We start from the raw sequence: 17,262 nt of genomic DNA on the forward strand, positions 1-17,262 counted from the left end.
TAAACCCTGCCTCAGTGCTCTGCCAAGTGTCTCCAGGAGACCCGTATCTGCAACAGGCCTGTTACCAGCTCAGGCAAAAACTGTAGAGAGAAACAAATGACTCAACAGCAGCTGTGTTAAAAGTGTTATATATTTATTGCATTCTTAACAAAAATACTTTTAAAGAGAGAATTTTTTCAGCATGTACAGACATGGAGATACTGGGGTTGAGCACAGTAGTTTGCTTTGACACAGACACTTACTTCAACAGCCAGTTAACATGATAGGTGCAGGAAGAAGTATCCTTTGCGAGCCAGTACAGAAAAGCCATTCCACCGAGAGGTCTACACAGGGCAGGAGATATATCCCCAGATCTGGGCCAATCTGTAATAGTCCACAGAGGAAACTAGGGGAGACATCAGGCAGTTTATAGTAAAAAGTCCTTTCTCCTGACCAGTGCCCAGCCTTTGGGGATTTGCACTGAGGGCTGTGCATCCTGCACCAGGATTCCCTCTCTAAACACATCTGTGTGGGCAAACTGATGGCAGCAATGATGCTAACTCTCTCCAGTGCCCAGCACCTGCAGGAGTCTCCTCCTTTGCAGACCTCAGGGTTCCCAGAAGGGATCCTCCTGAACAACATCAGAGGAGCTAATCTTACCAGTATATCCATAGGAGGACATCAGTAGAGATCAAATATTATAAAAATATAAAACACTATTATTAATGTATAGCAGCAGCACTATATTGACTCAAAAAGCCTTTAACACGTATCACCCTTTTTTCAACTCTCTCTGATTCATAAATTAAATCCACTTCTGCCAGATTTCCCAATCTCCCCTTCATCTGAAGAGAGACTGTGATTTTTGCAGAATACAAATGTTTCAACAGAAGTAAAAGGACATCCTCAGGGGAAGGTGAGCAAGTTCTGCCCTGGTCTGGTATCAGCACTGTAAGGAATGTCCCCTGCATGAAACCAGCTGGGTCATTCCTCAGAAAGGAGGGTTTTTTTCTTTGCCACTACTTCCCTGAGCAATCTTTTACTGCACCACTAAAAATAAATTACTTGAATTAGAATTACAGAACATCTTAGGAAAAAAAAAAAAAAGGAAAAGCATGTCAGGAATTCCTGAATGCCTGACACAGCAGATATACAATGAACTTTTCAGGAAAGAAGCTAGTGCACTATACTTTCAAAGGAAAGGCCACACAGATTAACGATGACCCTTGAAGATCACACAAAACAAGCCACCCTTCTGCTACACCGCGCTGCCTACGTTCAATTCCACGGAAGCTTCTGTAACTTTTTTGCCAAGTCTGTAGCCCAGCCATGGCATGATGATGTACACTCATACTAACTGGAACAGTTTCCTGCAACCAACCTCCAAATACAATAGGACAGCCTGGAGAGCATGGTGTGCTGTGTGGTTAACACCTTGGCCCTTTTCCCTGCTGAAGATTACCATGATAATGGTCCAGGTTTTTCCACAGATGGGGGCAGCATGCGAGATGCAGATGTGCAAATTAAGGAGAAAATAGACATGTTATAAAAGAGCTACCACATATATTATCACCACCTGAGGTGACACTACTAAAGCCTAGTTCCAGAATCAGTGTTGTACGTGGGAACCTCACACAGCCCTAGAGCAATTCAAATGTTACAACACAGTTCTTTCTTGCATCTCTATGGGGAAAGAAAGCAGTACAACACCAGTATGTCTAAGATTTTAAGCTATGTAGCTGTGAATTTAGATTGTAAACTCTTTATGATAGGAGAACACAGTACAGATCCCACCATAATAAAACTAAGTGCAAAGTAACTGTACTGAAGCAGACAGAATTACAGTGAAACAAAACCAAACTGGCTTGAGGTCAGAAGCAGGCCCTACATCTTTTCTGTGCAGGCTCTCACATTTTGAAGGGGTGGGGTGGTTCAAAACTGAAGATTTGACAACATGCAAGAAAATTATATGATACAATTCTCTTTAAATGTTGTCATATGATGAAATAATTGTATTTTAACTGCAACTGTAAAAGTTAAGTAGAGGTTTCAGACTGGAGCAAACAAAGGTTAAACTCTTTAACACAAGTGCATGTGGTACTGTAGGATCCAGGCCTATGCCATAGCAGCCCTTTTCAGCAATCTAAAACCCTACAGTGCTGAGACCCGTCCTCAGAATTGTGCCTTCTTCCCTTCCCTGCACAAGGTCTGCTTTTACACTCCTCTCCCCAAACCTGTAAGTCACAGTAAGCCCCGGAATAGCCCACTATTGCTGAATGAAAGATAAAAGCAACAATCAGTAAGAGTTTTTAGTCATAAGGCTGTATTTCTGCACATACTGCATATACTAACATTCAGGAAGATGATGGGAATGCAGTAGTAGGGTAAATTTGTGAGCTGATTGCAAAGGGATCTCTGTCTCAGTAAATAGTATTTCACAGGCATGGGAAGAGATCCAGATAATGATTTCTATTGCATCTCTTAGTTTATAGAGCATTTAAAGCATGGGGAAGCCAGTGAAAACTCCTAATCTCTATGAACCCAAAGATGTCCTACATTCCAAACTCTACAGTATTTGAGATTCCTCTTTGCGATTGCAGAGGGCCAGTCCTACAATTAGCTGCCATATTCACACTGCTCTGTTAGCCAGCAAGGGGATGGATGGGTTGGGTCAGCTGCTGACCTTCCCCACAGAATACTGATACACATGGAGAAGCCATCTGAACATGCAGCAGCTCAGAAAGGGACATCCCTCTTTACTTTACATGACACAGACTAAAAAGTATGTTTTCTTTTTCGTGACCTGGTGGCCCGTGCAGGAGTCATCTGTTTTAGAGAGTTTTGGTTGGACTCTGCACTGGGCTCAGGGGGCTGTTCAGAGCAAGCTGCTTGTAGACAGGACCCTGGCATGACACTAGGATCCTGTATCCTATGGAAAGCCTGGACCCCATCACGTATTTCTGCCAGCGTCTGACACATCTGGCCAACCTGGCTGGTGAGGTCAGCCACGCTCTGACTAACAGCATGCATGCTATCTGCCATGTCCCTGTGAATGGCCACCAGCTCCTGGCAGAACTGCCTGAACAGGTCTGTTTGCTGTGCGTGGGAATGGAGAAGCTGGCGATCGAAGCTGGAGAGGGGCGGGCTCCTGGTGCGGGGGTGCGGGGGTCTGCAGGCCGAGGTGGTGCGTGGGGATGGACAGTGCAGTTCCTGCCTTTGGCTGGCAGCTTCCAAGGGCTCTGATGAGGAAGAAGTGTGGAGGAAGGAGGGCCCGGAGAACTGACTGACACCTGCACCAGCCCTCTGCAGCGAAGCGAAGTGGTGTTCCTTAGAAGTGCCTGGCATCTCTTCATCTTCATCAGCTTAAACAGAAGAGGAAGCATGAATTATTAATGTGAAATCCCTCTCAACACTGGCTTCTGTTTCAGGATATCTCAAAGAACATAGAAAAAGGCTTTTCCCCTCCCCCCAGTCTGCCAGTTCAGACAAGCCTGTAGTTTCTGACGCATAACTCAACATGCAAGTGCTGCAATGTTAGCACTGGGTGACAAGATTAGCCATAAGAAACCTGAAGAGTGGGTGAACCCAAGCTACTGTGGTATTCTGTACACAGCATTGTCCATTACTAGAATATAAATCCATTTCAGACAGTAGCAATGACGCCTCTTCCCCAAACCCATAAGTAGCTAGCACAAATATTTTGGAGGGACACAGACTTCTCATGCAAAAATCCTACTCCCCTGTCATTTCTTACATGCTCTGCACTGACAAGAGCAGAGATGTTGCATTTGCTGCTCTCAAAGTGTGTCCTGCAAAGCCACCATGTGGCTTGGCATCACTAAGACAACCAGGCAGTCAGGCATAGCAGCAAGAGGACCCTATGTCAATCACGGAAATACACTTGATGCAAAATCAAAACTAAAGCAGAATGCCACGGGAAAATTCTCGTTAGTCTGATAAATATCTAGTGATGTGCCAGTTCACAGGTACAGGCATGTGAAGAGTAAGAAGAGACAAGGTTTCACCTGGTGCAGCTGTCCACTATTTCCTTGCATAACCTGTACTCTTTTTACCTCTGAAATAGTGCAACTGGCTTCCAAGAGAGATGCAAAGAATGACCAAGTCCCACCTTGTCAGTTCTGGCAGATTTTGTCCTTGCTTTCCCACTAACAACTTCAGATATGAGATCAGACCTAGTGTGGCGGGACAGTGCCACCCATGAGGTATTAGTTGACCCACTCCCCAAGAAGTTACCCCCTCCTTCTCTCCTCTGTACCCCTAAAAGCTCACAAACAAGAAGTTGCACCTCCACAAAAGAAAAGTGTCTGTACAGAACCATGGAAAGAACCTGCACAAAGCAGCTTGTGGTTTAGCACTGGAAGGTATCAGAGAATTGTGATGTAAGATTAACTTCAAAAGCAGGGCCAGCAGTTTCTTTAAAACCAGTGAAGAAGGAGTCATTATTGTCTACCTTTATCACAGCATTTATGCTGATCCTTCAGACCACTACGGAGAAATCATTAGTGGCCCAACCTCAGCAATAAACACCAGTGATCACTGAGACCCCCAAAGCTCTCTTGGAAGTGATCCATTGGTGACTGGCAGATGACTCTCAGTTTGGTAGCATTGCTGTTTCATCAGGGTGAAGATCTCCTAATTTTTTCAAGCACTTTTTCCACAGACTGGAGGCAGTCATACCTCAACTACAGATGCTCCCTCACTTGCAGGATTAATTCATACTTACAATCCATTATCTACACTCGGAAGACAGTATGGAAAAGAACTAGATAAACAGATAGAGATGATCTTAACTTGAAAACGAACCATCTCAGCACCCCACAACCATCAGAGCAGGCTGTCTTGAAACCAATCACAGCAGAAGGACCTGTCTTGACAGGCAACCCAGCATCTCACACAACACACAAGGCTCTTCTGCGTCACTGAGATATGCAAGCATAAGACAAAGAGGTGTTAAGGCAGTGATACTTACAGCTCGTTGACAGGCTGTCAACCACGTCCAGATCCGCTCTCCGGAAGCCGTGCCTCTGGTGCGATGAATGCAGTGCCGACTCGATGGCTCTCTCATGGGCGGTCAGGACGATGGCCGAGGGCCGCCCCGCGCTGCCGGGGCTGGAGAGGGACCTCTGCATGAATGCCAGTTTGTCCTTGGTCCTTCTCTTCATGTCGTCCCATCTGTGTTTAATGTCTTTCACAGACCTGGGGACCTGGCTGACTGATGTGATCTGCCTGGCTATGCCTTCCCAGATCTTGTCCCTGTCAGCGTGGGATAGACGCATTGTCTCCCTCCCAAACAGCATGGCTTCATTTCGGGTCACCTCGGTGACCAGAATGTCCAGTTCTTCCTTGGAAAACTTGGGCTTCCTCTTTCGTTCAGCCATGTTCCTTGGGTTGAACATCCCACAAAGCATAATTGGGTAAAAGGAAATCAGCGCAAAGCAGTCCCCTGCATCCAACCACATGGCCAGTGCAGTACTGGGGCAGAGGAGTTTGGTGGGATGCAGCTCCCCTGACCCACAACAACCTCTCAGTTTTCCTCAACTGCACCAGGAAAAGGCAGCCATTTTGTTTTTAAAAGGCAATTTTCAAGCTTAAGAAAAAAATACCAAGCAACGCTAGTGTGAAGGAACCCTCTCAGCTTTAAAGTTAAAATTTAATTTTACACATCGGCTGATGCCCTGACTTACATATGAGAATTTCAGTTCAGCCTCATATCACTTGCCACGGTTTGTGCACAGAAAAAAGTGTGAGAACTCGCAATCACAGCGGTGAATTAGCTTCTAATGTGACACTGCTTGAGACGTAGAGGAAATTTAGAGGCCTGAAACATATCTTATTGTTCTACCTGGCACAACATGCAATAGAAACTTTCACACCACCCTTTGTGTTACAACTTGCAGGATGTCATAAAGAGGCCACATCAAATTGGATTTTTTTAAGGGTAGGGAGGTTTTGACTAGACTGGTGGGCAATTTCTGCAACTTGCTTTTCCTAAGGAAAGATTTTTTTTTTCAGCATTGGGGTACTCCACATCCAGCACTTGTCTGCTTCACAGCAAGCTCTTGTTTCACCCAGAAATGGCTGCCATTTCCCATTGTTCTCAAAAGGAATGAGGCCACCCACTTGTTTTTCCTGGCTAGGCTTTCCATCACTACCACCGACATGAGCCTGCACCCAGTTCCAGGTGTTTCAAATGAACAACTTGTAGCCTCAGCCCATTGAGAAGAGGAGGCAGCCATCCTGAGAACAAGCAGTTTAGTCCAAAGGAGGTGTGTGTTAATTTTTCCAGCCACAGTCAAAGAAAACTAGAAAAATAAACAAAGCATTAGTCCTAACTACGTTTTTTTATTGGGAAAAAAAAAGAAGGCAGCAGATCTATTCAATAAGGAAGGAGAAAACAGACCATCTGAACCTACAGAAAGGTGCTGACCCTTGCCATTCCAGCTTCTTCTTAGTGCTGCTAACACTGTTTTTAATCAATCTCACTGACACTGCTGCCTGCCATCAGGGCAAGCGTCAGTTCGGTTAAAGCCGGAAAACCAGTAGGAGAAGCTGCTCAAATCCAGGCCACATCAGGGACAGCTGGGACCTAAGTGCACAGATGCATTTCATGGGAACAAACACAAATGAATGCTTGAGATACTGTCTTGGTGGAGCTTCATTTACAGAGGGAAAGAAGGACTGTTTAGAGAAGATGGTAATGAAATGATGGAGAGCCAGCAAAGCACCTGCCACTCTGAACCTCAAAAAACCCCAACAAAAAACCTTACCAAACTTAAAAGGAAAAAGGAGTTCTCCCAGCTGAACACAACAAGGAGGGAGAAGGCTACACAAAACATCGAGCAAGGCAACATTTACAGTTTGACTTTTATCACATTCAGCAAAACTGGGCTAGGTGTAGATCCTCGTCTGGTACGCATGACTGCACAGTATCATCAGTGCCTCCATGAGGTGGCAACAGAACTCTGCTGACAAGCTGCTCTGGCGAAAGGGAGTAACAGTATTCTGCAAAGTGGCCCTGGGTAGGGGTGAGTTTGCAGAACAGACAGCTCTCTCTGGAGCCGCAGGGTCACAAAAACTGGTGCCCCCTCCTCTCTGCTGAACTCACAGCTGCTGTCACCAGCAAAGCTGCACTGATGGGGAATTAGAACCCTTTTTGCTCTTCCCAGACAGGATATCCCATCAAGTGCACTTAGGACAGCTTATGGTAGGCCTGGATATTCAGATTTCAGTGTTTCCACTCATGTGCTCCAGTACAACTTGGGTCAAAACAATCTAACTTCATATTCCAACAGCAAACTTGCCACACATTGAGTAATGAGCACTGGCCAGTTTTAATCACAAATTCAATTAATGTTAGGCTCCTAGCAGGCACATCAACCTCCTCCTTATAAAAATGCAGACAGTATTACTATCAGAGGGATCTTTTTCTCCTCTAGCATGCAGTACGTCCCTAAAGGCAGTCACTGATATTTACAAGTACCTCTCTGGTGATGCCATGAGGGTTTTAGCAAGCTCCAGAGCAGCCCCAGCTGTGAGGTTGTGAATTCACACCTCAGCCCAGGTCAATCTGAAAGTGCAAGACACATTGAACAGTGGGCACTTAATGATCACCCCACAAAAATATCAATCAACTCCACTTTCCTTGGCCTCTAAGAAACAAGCATGTAATTTCTCCCAGGGCTTTGCAGTAGTTTTTGGTTCGTTTTTTTTTTTTTTCCCCAAGGATCACAGCCCCACAGTACTTTAGGATCCCTCAACTCTGCATAAATTTGACTCTCGAATCGATAAGAACATTTGCTCCACTTGCTGCAAGGTAGCAGAAATCAGTTTATGAAGTTCAACAAAATCACATCCATAGGCTGGTGGCTTTTACTCACCCTGAACACAAGGGCAGTCACAGTAACCCTGACTGTTTTTAAAATGCTTATTTTTAAAAAGGTCCTGTAAAATTGAAACAGCAGCTCAGTACTGAAAAGATTTACTAGTCAAAACTGGTCCTGCTTTAAGCAGGCTGTTGGAACACTTGACCAGAGCCCCCTTCCAAGCTCTAGTGTTGTATGAAAATCAAATCAGAGACACCTCCATTATAAGGAGTTACAGAAAGATTTACAGGACAGTCTGGCTCCCCATGACCTCTGTTACTATGCTTGGAGAGGAAAGGGGGCAGAAAGGAAGGCAAAGGAGAAAGTGAGAAAGTCTCGCTTCAGCCTTTTCACATTGGTTAAGGCAAAGGATGAATCTAAACTGTGCCAAAAGCCTAAGAATTCAGGTACTCCCATGTAAGAAGGGCTACAGACTATAAATGCTCAAAATAGCCTGGAAACCCCAAACGCGAAGCACTACACTCCAACAGTTCAGTTAGGCACCACCAGTTTGGTGGTATGTTCTATCCTACATCTTGTTCTGGGCCAAGTGATACATACTCAGAAGGACTGACTTTCCTGAACTTTCTGAATTACTTTCATTTTTTGGTCAGATCCATTATTTTTAGAGGACACAAACAACTGAGTAAGAGAATTCCCTCAGAAGTAACCAGGAAAATAGATGGTTCTCCGCAACCCTTCAGAAGCCCCAAGAACTGCCATCAGCAGCAATTTACTGTTTGTGTCCAAGAAAGCATTAGTTTCGCTTGAGGTTTGCTGCGATCCATGGTAATCAGCCCCCAGAAAAATAAAAAGAGAGGAAGATGTTTGCACATGTTGAAGTCATGGAGTTTCATAAGGTATTGCAAGCAGTAGCACTTTACTCTGGACAGAGAAGAAGGGTGCATTACCCTTGTGCCAGCAGCCAGCTTAGAAGAACATGCTCCCAAGCATCAGGACTTTGTCTTGACTGACTGACTGATGAGGGAAAGAGCAAGAGGATGTTACCATTGCCACGCCATCTGCTGCACTTCCTACTCCTTCCTCCCTGCCATCCACTGCCTTGGGTAAACAGGCACTTGAAATTAAACCAGCAAGTGCTGCAGTACACATATTGTCCTCAGGCAACATGAAAGTGGACTCAGATGTGGTATTCAAACAACAAAAACAATAGCCAGATCTACAGGAAGAGAGAGGAGTCAGCCCAAGCTGCCCTCCCTGTGCCATACCCACCTACCCAGAAGGTGAGTGGATCTGCTTTGCAAAGTACACCATCTGTGAGTGATAGCAAAGAGCACCATCTGAAAAACAAAAAGAGCGCTGTCTACAGCGTCCTGGAAGTCAAGTGTGGTTTGTGTGTGTAATCTCGGTGTCGGGTGATGTTCTAGCACAGAATACTGAGTACACCTCAGTCTGAAAGATGCTAACAAAACCAAAGCTTTTTGATGACCTCTACTGCCACTTGAACTGTCAGTCAGACTCTACGTAGTGCTACTGTTTTCAAGAGTAAGATCGGGAAGGTCAGTAAGACTGGTATAGCCTGCACAGGCCCTTTGATATACCCTTCCCATGAAGGGTTGCAAACATCCCCTTTCCACAAAGCCACAGCCCTTGTGCCTTTCAAGGCTGTACAGAATGGCCCAGACCACACTCATACTGAGACTGAACCATGGCAAATACAAGTTTAGGCAAGAACATCCTGCTCTTTTGTGTTAGGACCATGAGTAGTGTCCATTTAAATTCAGACATCAATCTTATGTTCACATCAGTAGGAAGAAGAGCTCATCATAGAATTTTTGCTTCCCAAGACTGTGTTTTGCCCCAGCTCCACTGTAATGCAGATCACAAAGATCCAGGCCTATGTAGAAAGTCCTCACTCTGATTTTTGAACTTTGCATTCTTTACTTCTGGATATCTACCTACCTATCTCTTCACTGTACCACTGCTTCTTTTTGAGTGATGACTCCAGCCTCAGCCCAGGTCTAGTATTTTATCTCATCCAGTAGTGAACAACTGTAACAGCTGGAAACCTTATGTAAAAATTAAATCCTTTGCTGAACTTTATGAACATAAACATCAGAACGGCTGCTATCCGTGTGAAGACTGAAACGGCCAAAAGTGTTGCAACCAGATATGACCAGTTAGGTCAATCTTGCATTTACCTGTACTTCGTGCTTTTTTTTTCCCCTTGATGAGTGACAACTGAAAATCCTAGACATCCAGGCCAACAAACCAGGTAATCCCACTCTGCTTTACTCTTGTAGCAGATGCATTCTTGACAATAACCTGCTTCCAAAATTCACTGTGAAAGCAGGACTGGTCTGACGGGCCTCATTGCAGCAATGCCCCGTTCTGGCAACTCGTACATGTACGAGGCCTCAGTGACCTACGTTTTGCAGATATACAGCAATACCTGAAACACTGCACCATGGTCACACACGGTGCCCTCCTGCTGCAGTTCCCAAACCCACAGCTGCAGCTCCCGAGGCCAGCCGCACTGCCGGCTGCCCTGCCGAGGCGCGGGGCCAGCAGAGGGAGCGCAAGCACTCGCGTCAGCTCTGCCTGCAGTCGCCCAGCTCGCCCTCCTCCTCGCACAGGACAGCTGACACTGCCAAACCACAGCCAGCACGGACAGCTGGTTCAAATGAAGCCCAGAAAGAAAACAAAAGAAAGGCACCTCTTTTAGTATCTGTCAAATGAGTAGGGACAAAACCCCAAAGAGAATCAAATGTTGCCTTGGGGGTAATGCAAAGCATTTAGCAAATATTTGAACATAACATAAAAATAAAGAATAAAAAAATGGAATGAGAACTGTCAGTGCTTGTAAGTGGATGAATAGGATCATCTTTAACATTTATCCTCATTCCAGGAAATAGCCATCCTCCATATACATATCCTCGCCTTGTTTAAAACCCTTTCTTTGAATCTGATACCAAAACCACTCATCACAATAAACACTGGAAGAGCACAAGTACACCATTTGGAAAATGGGTGGTGACATTTTGGTTTGGTTTTCCAACACACAAAATAATGAGTATTTGATGGCCTCTCTCTGGAACACAGAGCCCCAAAAGGGAAGGCAGAAGAGAACTGGACTCACCTCATCCAGTTTGCTTTGGTTTCATCTGTTCCATCAATGGATTTGTAGCGGTTGTTCTTATCAACGATCTGTGGGACAAGAGAATGGATGCAGCATGTCAACCAGCTGGTCCAGGCAGGAGAAGGTCTATGAATCTCAAATCACTGCTTCAGTTCTAGCCTTAAGTCATGGTGTGAAACTCTATGTTGTGAATCTCAGCTCTCCCGGTATTACAGGCTGCTGACCTGGGTGAGTGTGCAGGGGCTACTCTGAACTGACTGAGAGGCATTTTTCTATGTACAAATATCTGTAACAGAACTGTGGATGGAGCTGACAAAATCATTAACAATCCTGGGATATAAAAGATTAACTTCCCTATTGGGAAAGGGCTGAGACACACATTTATCTTACACACACAAAAGTGTGAGAAGCATTTCATATCAGCACCTGTCAATTTTTTCCCCAATCATAACTCAAGTTCCACATTGCAATTCTCATAATCATTAACATCTTTTGATCCAGTGAAGTCTCTATCTCATATGCTAACCAAGCCCTGTAGTATGAGGGGAAAAAAGTTTTGGTTCTGGAATCTGCACGTAGATCAGTTCCTGATGGACTGGATCTCTTTTCTGGCCTCTTGGCCACCCCCTCTGCTCTCTTGTTTTATGAAAATCAAATCAGAGACACCTCCATCATAAGGAGATACAGGAAGATTTACAGGACAGTCGGGCTCCCCCTGACCTCTGTCACTATGCTTGGAGAGGAGTTACTAGGCTGGGCGGGAGTGCTAGAGGCCCATGAGAGAGCTCTGCAATCTCCAGATCATCTATCTATACCCTTAACCTGCTATTATTTATGGCAGGTCAATGCTGACATAGTGCCCACGTGGCCAGCACAAGACCTTTAGAGAAGGGGGAAGATGGCTAAGGTTTGGCTCCACAAGCTCTGAGCTGCATGGCTGATGTGTCACTTAGTCGGGGAAACTTGTCACTCACCAGCCATGAGAAGAATCCTGCAGACCTGTCCTGGCTAGAGATCTGTCCCTCATACGGCCCAAAGATGTGACCTTTGGGGATCACCTCGTTCATACAGCGCACGTCGTTCTCCCCACTGGGCTCTTTAACCACCTCCATTCCGGGTGGGATGGTCAGCGCTGCCCGGTCAGGAATGCCAACGGGCACTGGAGTGTCAGACACAAACACTGGGGGGCCATGGTTCGGACACTCATCCACAAAGTACTCCTGGCAGGACTCACAGACTGCAGATGAGAAGGAAACAGGGGTTAGGTCTGGCAGACACGATGCACATGATGTACAGGCTCGGGCAGTGCACAGGATGCACAGCACTCAGAACTCAGCTCCCTGTCCTTCCCCTGGCCCAGCTGAGCCCCTTCCCCAAACTCTGGCCTACACACACAGAGATGCTTCACTGGCTGCTCCCTTGTTCTGCCACGCCTCTCAACAAGGGCTCTGCCCCAACCAACACCTGCACCTGCGTGAGCCCTGGTGCCCTGCAGGTATCTGCCACTGATGGCTGAACACACATGGAAAGGCCCTGTCACTGCCTGCAGAGACAGAGGCTGAGGGCTCCCTGCACATCCCTGGTTAGCAGCAAGTCCTCCAGCCAAAAGGTTTGATTCCCCACACACCAGAGGGGAGCTAAAACAAACATCTATGAAAACAAATACCCTCATCATATAGCCTTCATTCTGTGCTTGGGAGAGAGACAGCATCCCAGACACCTGTCCTGTGTCCAGACAGGGACGCAGGTCTACCAGTTGGTACTTCATAGGTATGCCAACATAAATGGTACCAGTTTTCTTTCCAGAATATGAGGGAAAGAGTTTTCATCTGCTCAAAGCTCCCTTGGCAGTTTCTGAATTCAAGTCTTTGGGTTTTCCAGACTCTCAGGGTTTTCCGATGTGTGTTTTCATGTTCCCAGCTTGCTTTCCCCCTACCTCCCTACTTCTGCCTAGTCCCTACATGGACAAGCTGCTTTTGTGCAACAATTTCCCTACCAACCATGCCAGTCTTTTCAGGTGAGAATGCAAATTTGTCCCTGGCTTTTTTTTCCCCCTGCTTCCTGCCCCAAACTGACAGCGGAAGACCAAAGTCTACAAAAGCAGCAGTAGTGCTTTTCCCTCACTCACAAGACACTTACACCAGAAATCCACTTGCTGAAAGCTCTTGGTCACGATTACATCCCGTTTCCCTTTCAGTTTCTTGGGTTCCATCTCCATGGACTGTGGGTCAGGCCTTCCAGAGCTGAGGAGGGAACAAGAGAAGGATGATGTTAACCTAGCAAGATGCTGGGACTGCACACAGAGAGAAGCTGAAGCAATGGGGCCTGACCAACTCCTTTAGTCCCACAACTGTAGCAGAGAAATAACTACATTTGCCACCCAACCTGCCAAAAGCTGGTATCTCAGATCCTTAAGGCTAAAGCCCACAGCAGGTAATGGCTGCAGCTAGAGTAGGTGCACATGAGTAGGTGACCACCCCTGTCAAACACCCCAAGGCAGACCTCACAAGGAAGGGCTTTAATAACTTCAAAAAGCTCAAGTGTATTCCTCAAAACCACCTTTAAGCTGGGAGGGAGGTGGAGAGAAGGGGTTAGAGTACATCAGACCGAAGCTTAGCCACATACCAAGGCTGTCCATACTCCTGGTCCCGATGTGGAGAGCAGGCCTCTGTTTTTATCGTTACCATCTCCCCTAAGGAAGCCTGGGTCTGGATCAAACAGTCCTTCAAGTTCTCACTCATGTTCTGAAAAAGAATGAAGGAAGGGAGGAGAAATATGAGTGGCTGAGAAATGACAACCTTGCTCCCCCAGGAACCACATTTTTCCCCCCTAGGCTGGGATGTAGGCAGATCAGGCTCCTTTCCGGCACCAAGAGTCGCCATCACACACCAGAGCATCCACGTGTGCACATAGGTGGAAACCCGTTCCTGCACTGGGGAGGGAAAAGCAGTTCAGCTGCAGGTCAGGTGAAGAGTGTGAGACACCACAGAGCAACCTGAGGCATGGAGAATCTGAAGTATGCTTCACAGAGCCCATTAAAAACACACATGGGATTTCCAACTGCATGTGGAATTTAAGACTGATGGGTGTGATATGTCATGGGAACATAGAGCACCACTACCCCAGAGAAGGTCTTTGAAGGACAAGAAAGAGGAATGCAGATTGGGGCATTGAACCAGGATCTGCCTACAAACATAACATATGCCATGTGGGAACAGACTATAGTGTACTACACCCCTGCAGATGGAGCTTTCTGTGTGCTCTGGACACCTCTGACAAACAGGTAAGTGCCTACAGCGCCCTTTGGGACTCCACCAAGATTGCACAAATCATGCTCTCAATCTTCCTGTCCTTTGCAGCAGCCAGAGCTGAGCCGCCACCACCACCCTTCTGGCATGCAAGGATGCTGCAGTGAAAATGCCTCTCCCTCTGCTCAACACAAGAGCCAGGAGGCACTTCATAGAATCACAGAATCATCAATCATTTAATGATGTTTAAAGACAGCAAGCTTCAAAACAGTAACACTTCCCTCCCTCTCCCATCATGGGGTGGTGCTGAAGAGAAAATATAGATAAGTCAAGTGATAATAATTTGGAGTGGGTTTAATTTAGATTTTTGGAAGGGCCACTAAGCTTAAGAGCATCCCAGCTTGAGAAAAGGAATAAATTAGAGTGCTGCTCATTTCTTCATTGCATTCATCTTAAGACTTCCTGCAAGGCACACAAACTGTCTGCTCTCAGGCACCACACCAGATCAGACAGATGTCACAGCTGCTCCCCCCAAATCCCCTGTGATAGCCCCTTCCATGTCCACTGTCCAACGACATGCTCTGTTATGCTGCATACTTGCAGTGCTGACAAAGGGGCCTCTGCAGCTGATCTTCTGTCAGGAAGACTGGTGGAAGAGCCCATCCCCATCATGACTGGGCTCAGGGCATTCCTAAATTCATGTTCTAATGTCACAAACCCTGAAGACAGGAATTTTCTTATTCCACACACACTTGTATGGGCCTGAACACCATGGAAGTCTGGTCTGCATTTCTGCCCTATTTACAGCAAGAAAGAATGCCATTGCCAACCTCTCTGGCTCCTCTTTGTGCCAGGGGACAAATGATTCGTTTTTCCGATCCAACTTCTCACATGCCAATGTGCAGCCTGAAAGACGTTTATCAAGCCTGTATCAAGGAGTGTTACTTAATACTCATATAGTGGTCTGAAAGCAAAGCCTCAGCGTAAGCAGAACTAGACACATGCAAACACATGCACTTTCAAGCCTTTACAGGATGGCCAAAACAAGACACATTTTCTTTCAGAATTACCACAGCCATTCAGAAGGAAAGCGATAATAATGCCAAAGAAGGGCTCATTATTTTGGCAGGCTGAGTCCCTTGTCCGCGCTCCCTGGAGCAAGAGGAAAGCTCTCCAGTCCTGTACCCATGCACCAGCCAGTGCTGCAATCTAGGCCTACCTGCCCTTCTCAAAGAAAAAGTCTTTTCTGCAAAGTCTGCAGTACAGCAGCTGAAGAGGGAGAAAGCTTGGGGAACGGGAAAATGTTAAAAGACATGAAGAGGTAGGTGCTGTCCCAGAGCTGGTTAGCTGTGGGGCCTGCACTGTCACAGGAGAGGTGGACGCTGGCTGTGGGGCAGATGCTCTCGGTCAGAACAACCACCTGTTTTGGAAGCCTGGCAGACAGGACACCTGGAGTTAGAATACTCATATCCCCCAATCATTCAGAGGAAAGAGATGCATACATTTGTCTCTGAAGATAAAATGACTTCTCCTTTCCCACTCTTGCCCCATGGAGACTTACAGAGTGAGAGGAAACCCTGTGATGACACAGTCTGACCTCCTGCCAAGGAAGGTCACCGTGCTTCCTTCAGTTCTGGTTAAACTACTGCATAGCTCCAAACAAAGGGAGAATAAAAAAAAAAAGAAACACTGTGTTTATTTTATACATGAAGCTCTGTGTTTTACTGTGTAGCACATTTTGCAGCCCTCCCCTGTCTTGGTCCTCCCTGAACTCTCTCCAACTTATCAGCAACATTCCTGTGCAGCGTGCTGGCACTGGCGGGAGCAGCACCTTGCACCGAGATAACGCGCTCCCTGCCACGGCTCAGGATTGCCATGTTTGTGTCCAAGTGCCGCATTTACTTTCTGGCCACTGTGCCCAGCTGGGGCTCTGTTTTCAGCTGGGGTTCTGTTTGCAGTGAACCACCGTGCTGCTGTAAGAGCCCTTGCTCCCAGGCCACCACACACGCTGCCAACCCTCCCACCTGCTCTGAGAATAGGTGACTGCTTTAAGCCTGTCACACAACTCCTTGTTGTCTCACCCAGCACACACGCAACCCCAAGTTCATCACTAACTTGCCTCTTTTTGCCCAGATTCTATGTTGCCCACAAACACAATCCAAATTAACTTAGTGCCTTTTTTCCCAGGACATCCACAGTCTTAGAATCAAGAGAACCATTTAGGCTGCAAATGACCTTTAAGATCATTGTGTCCAACGCAAATCTAGCTCTGCCAAGTCCACCATTAAATCATTTAGGCTGGAAATGACCTCCAAAATCATCAAGTCCAACCATAAACTTAGCATTGTCAAGTCCACCACTAAACCATATCACTAAGTGCCATAGCAACATGTCTTTTAAATACCTTCCAGGGTTGGGAACTCAGCTACTTTCCTGGGCAATTTGTTCTAATGTTTGGTAACTCTTTTGTAATATCCAATCTAAACTTCCCCTGGTGCAACTTGAAGGCATTTCCTCTCATCCTATCACTAGTTAATAAGGAGAAGAGACCAATTTCTGCCTCTTGATTAGCACTGACCAAAAAAATAATTCCCAGCTGAGACTACTACACTGCCAGCAATGGGGCTCCTTTTGTTTTAACACTGTGACCTTTTATTTAGTCAGGTTTTCCTTTATGCATTGAATCACAGAACGGTTTAGGTTTGAAGGGACCCTAAAGTTCATCTAGTTCCAATCTCACTGCAAAGACAGCTTCCAGTAGATCACGCTGCTCAAAGTACTATCCAATTTGACCTTGAACATTTCCAGGGATGGAGAGGCACAGCTTCTCTGGACATGTCCCAGTGCCACACCACCCTCACAGTAAAGAAATTTTTCCTGATATCTAATCTAAATCTACCCTCTTTCAGTTTAAAGCCAGTCCCCCTTGTCCTATTGCCACAGGCCCAGCTAAAAAGTCTGTCCCCAGCTATCTCATAAGCTCCCTTCAAGTACTGAAAGGCAGCAATCAGGTCTCCCTGAAGGCCTCTCTTGTCCAGGCTGAACAATTCCA

General features: G+C 46.2%; 1 protein-coding gene across 6 annotated transcripts in view; it reads right to left on the minus strand.

Moving 5' to 3' along the window:
* PRDM11 (PR/SET domain 11) overlaps positions 1 to 17,262 on the minus strand; it is a 49,429-nt gene that overhangs the window by 17,764 nt on the left and 14,403 nt on the right. For 5 of the 6 annotated variants that reach the window (XM_039551933.1, XM_039551932.1, XM_039551935.1 and 2 more), the window contains exons 2-5: positions 13,588 to 13,706; positions 13,102 to 13,205; positions 11,937 to 12,199; positions 10,963 to 11,030 (exon numbers count right to left, since the gene is read on the minus strand). In XM_039551933.1, coding sequence (XP_039407867.1) covers positions 10,963 to 11,030; positions 11,937 to 12,199; positions 13,102 to 13,205; positions 13,588 to 13,703 — 551 coding nt within the window. In that variant the 5' untranslated portion in view covers positions 13,704 to 13,706. Of the gene's footprint in view, positions 1 to 112; positions 3,342 to 4,969; positions 5,383 to 10,962; positions 11,031 to 11,936; positions 12,200 to 13,101; positions 13,206 to 13,587; positions 13,707 to 17,262 lie in introns of those variants that run through there. The other variant, XM_039551936.1, reaches the window with a different exon arrangement.

This window comes from Corvus cornix, chromosome 5 (assembly GCF_000738735.6).
Source record: "Corvus cornix cornix isolate S_Up_H32 chromosome 5, ASM73873v5, whole genome shotgun sequence".
Lineage (NCBI taxonomy): Eukaryota > Metazoa > Chordata > Aves > Passeriformes > Corvidae > Corvus > Corvus cornix.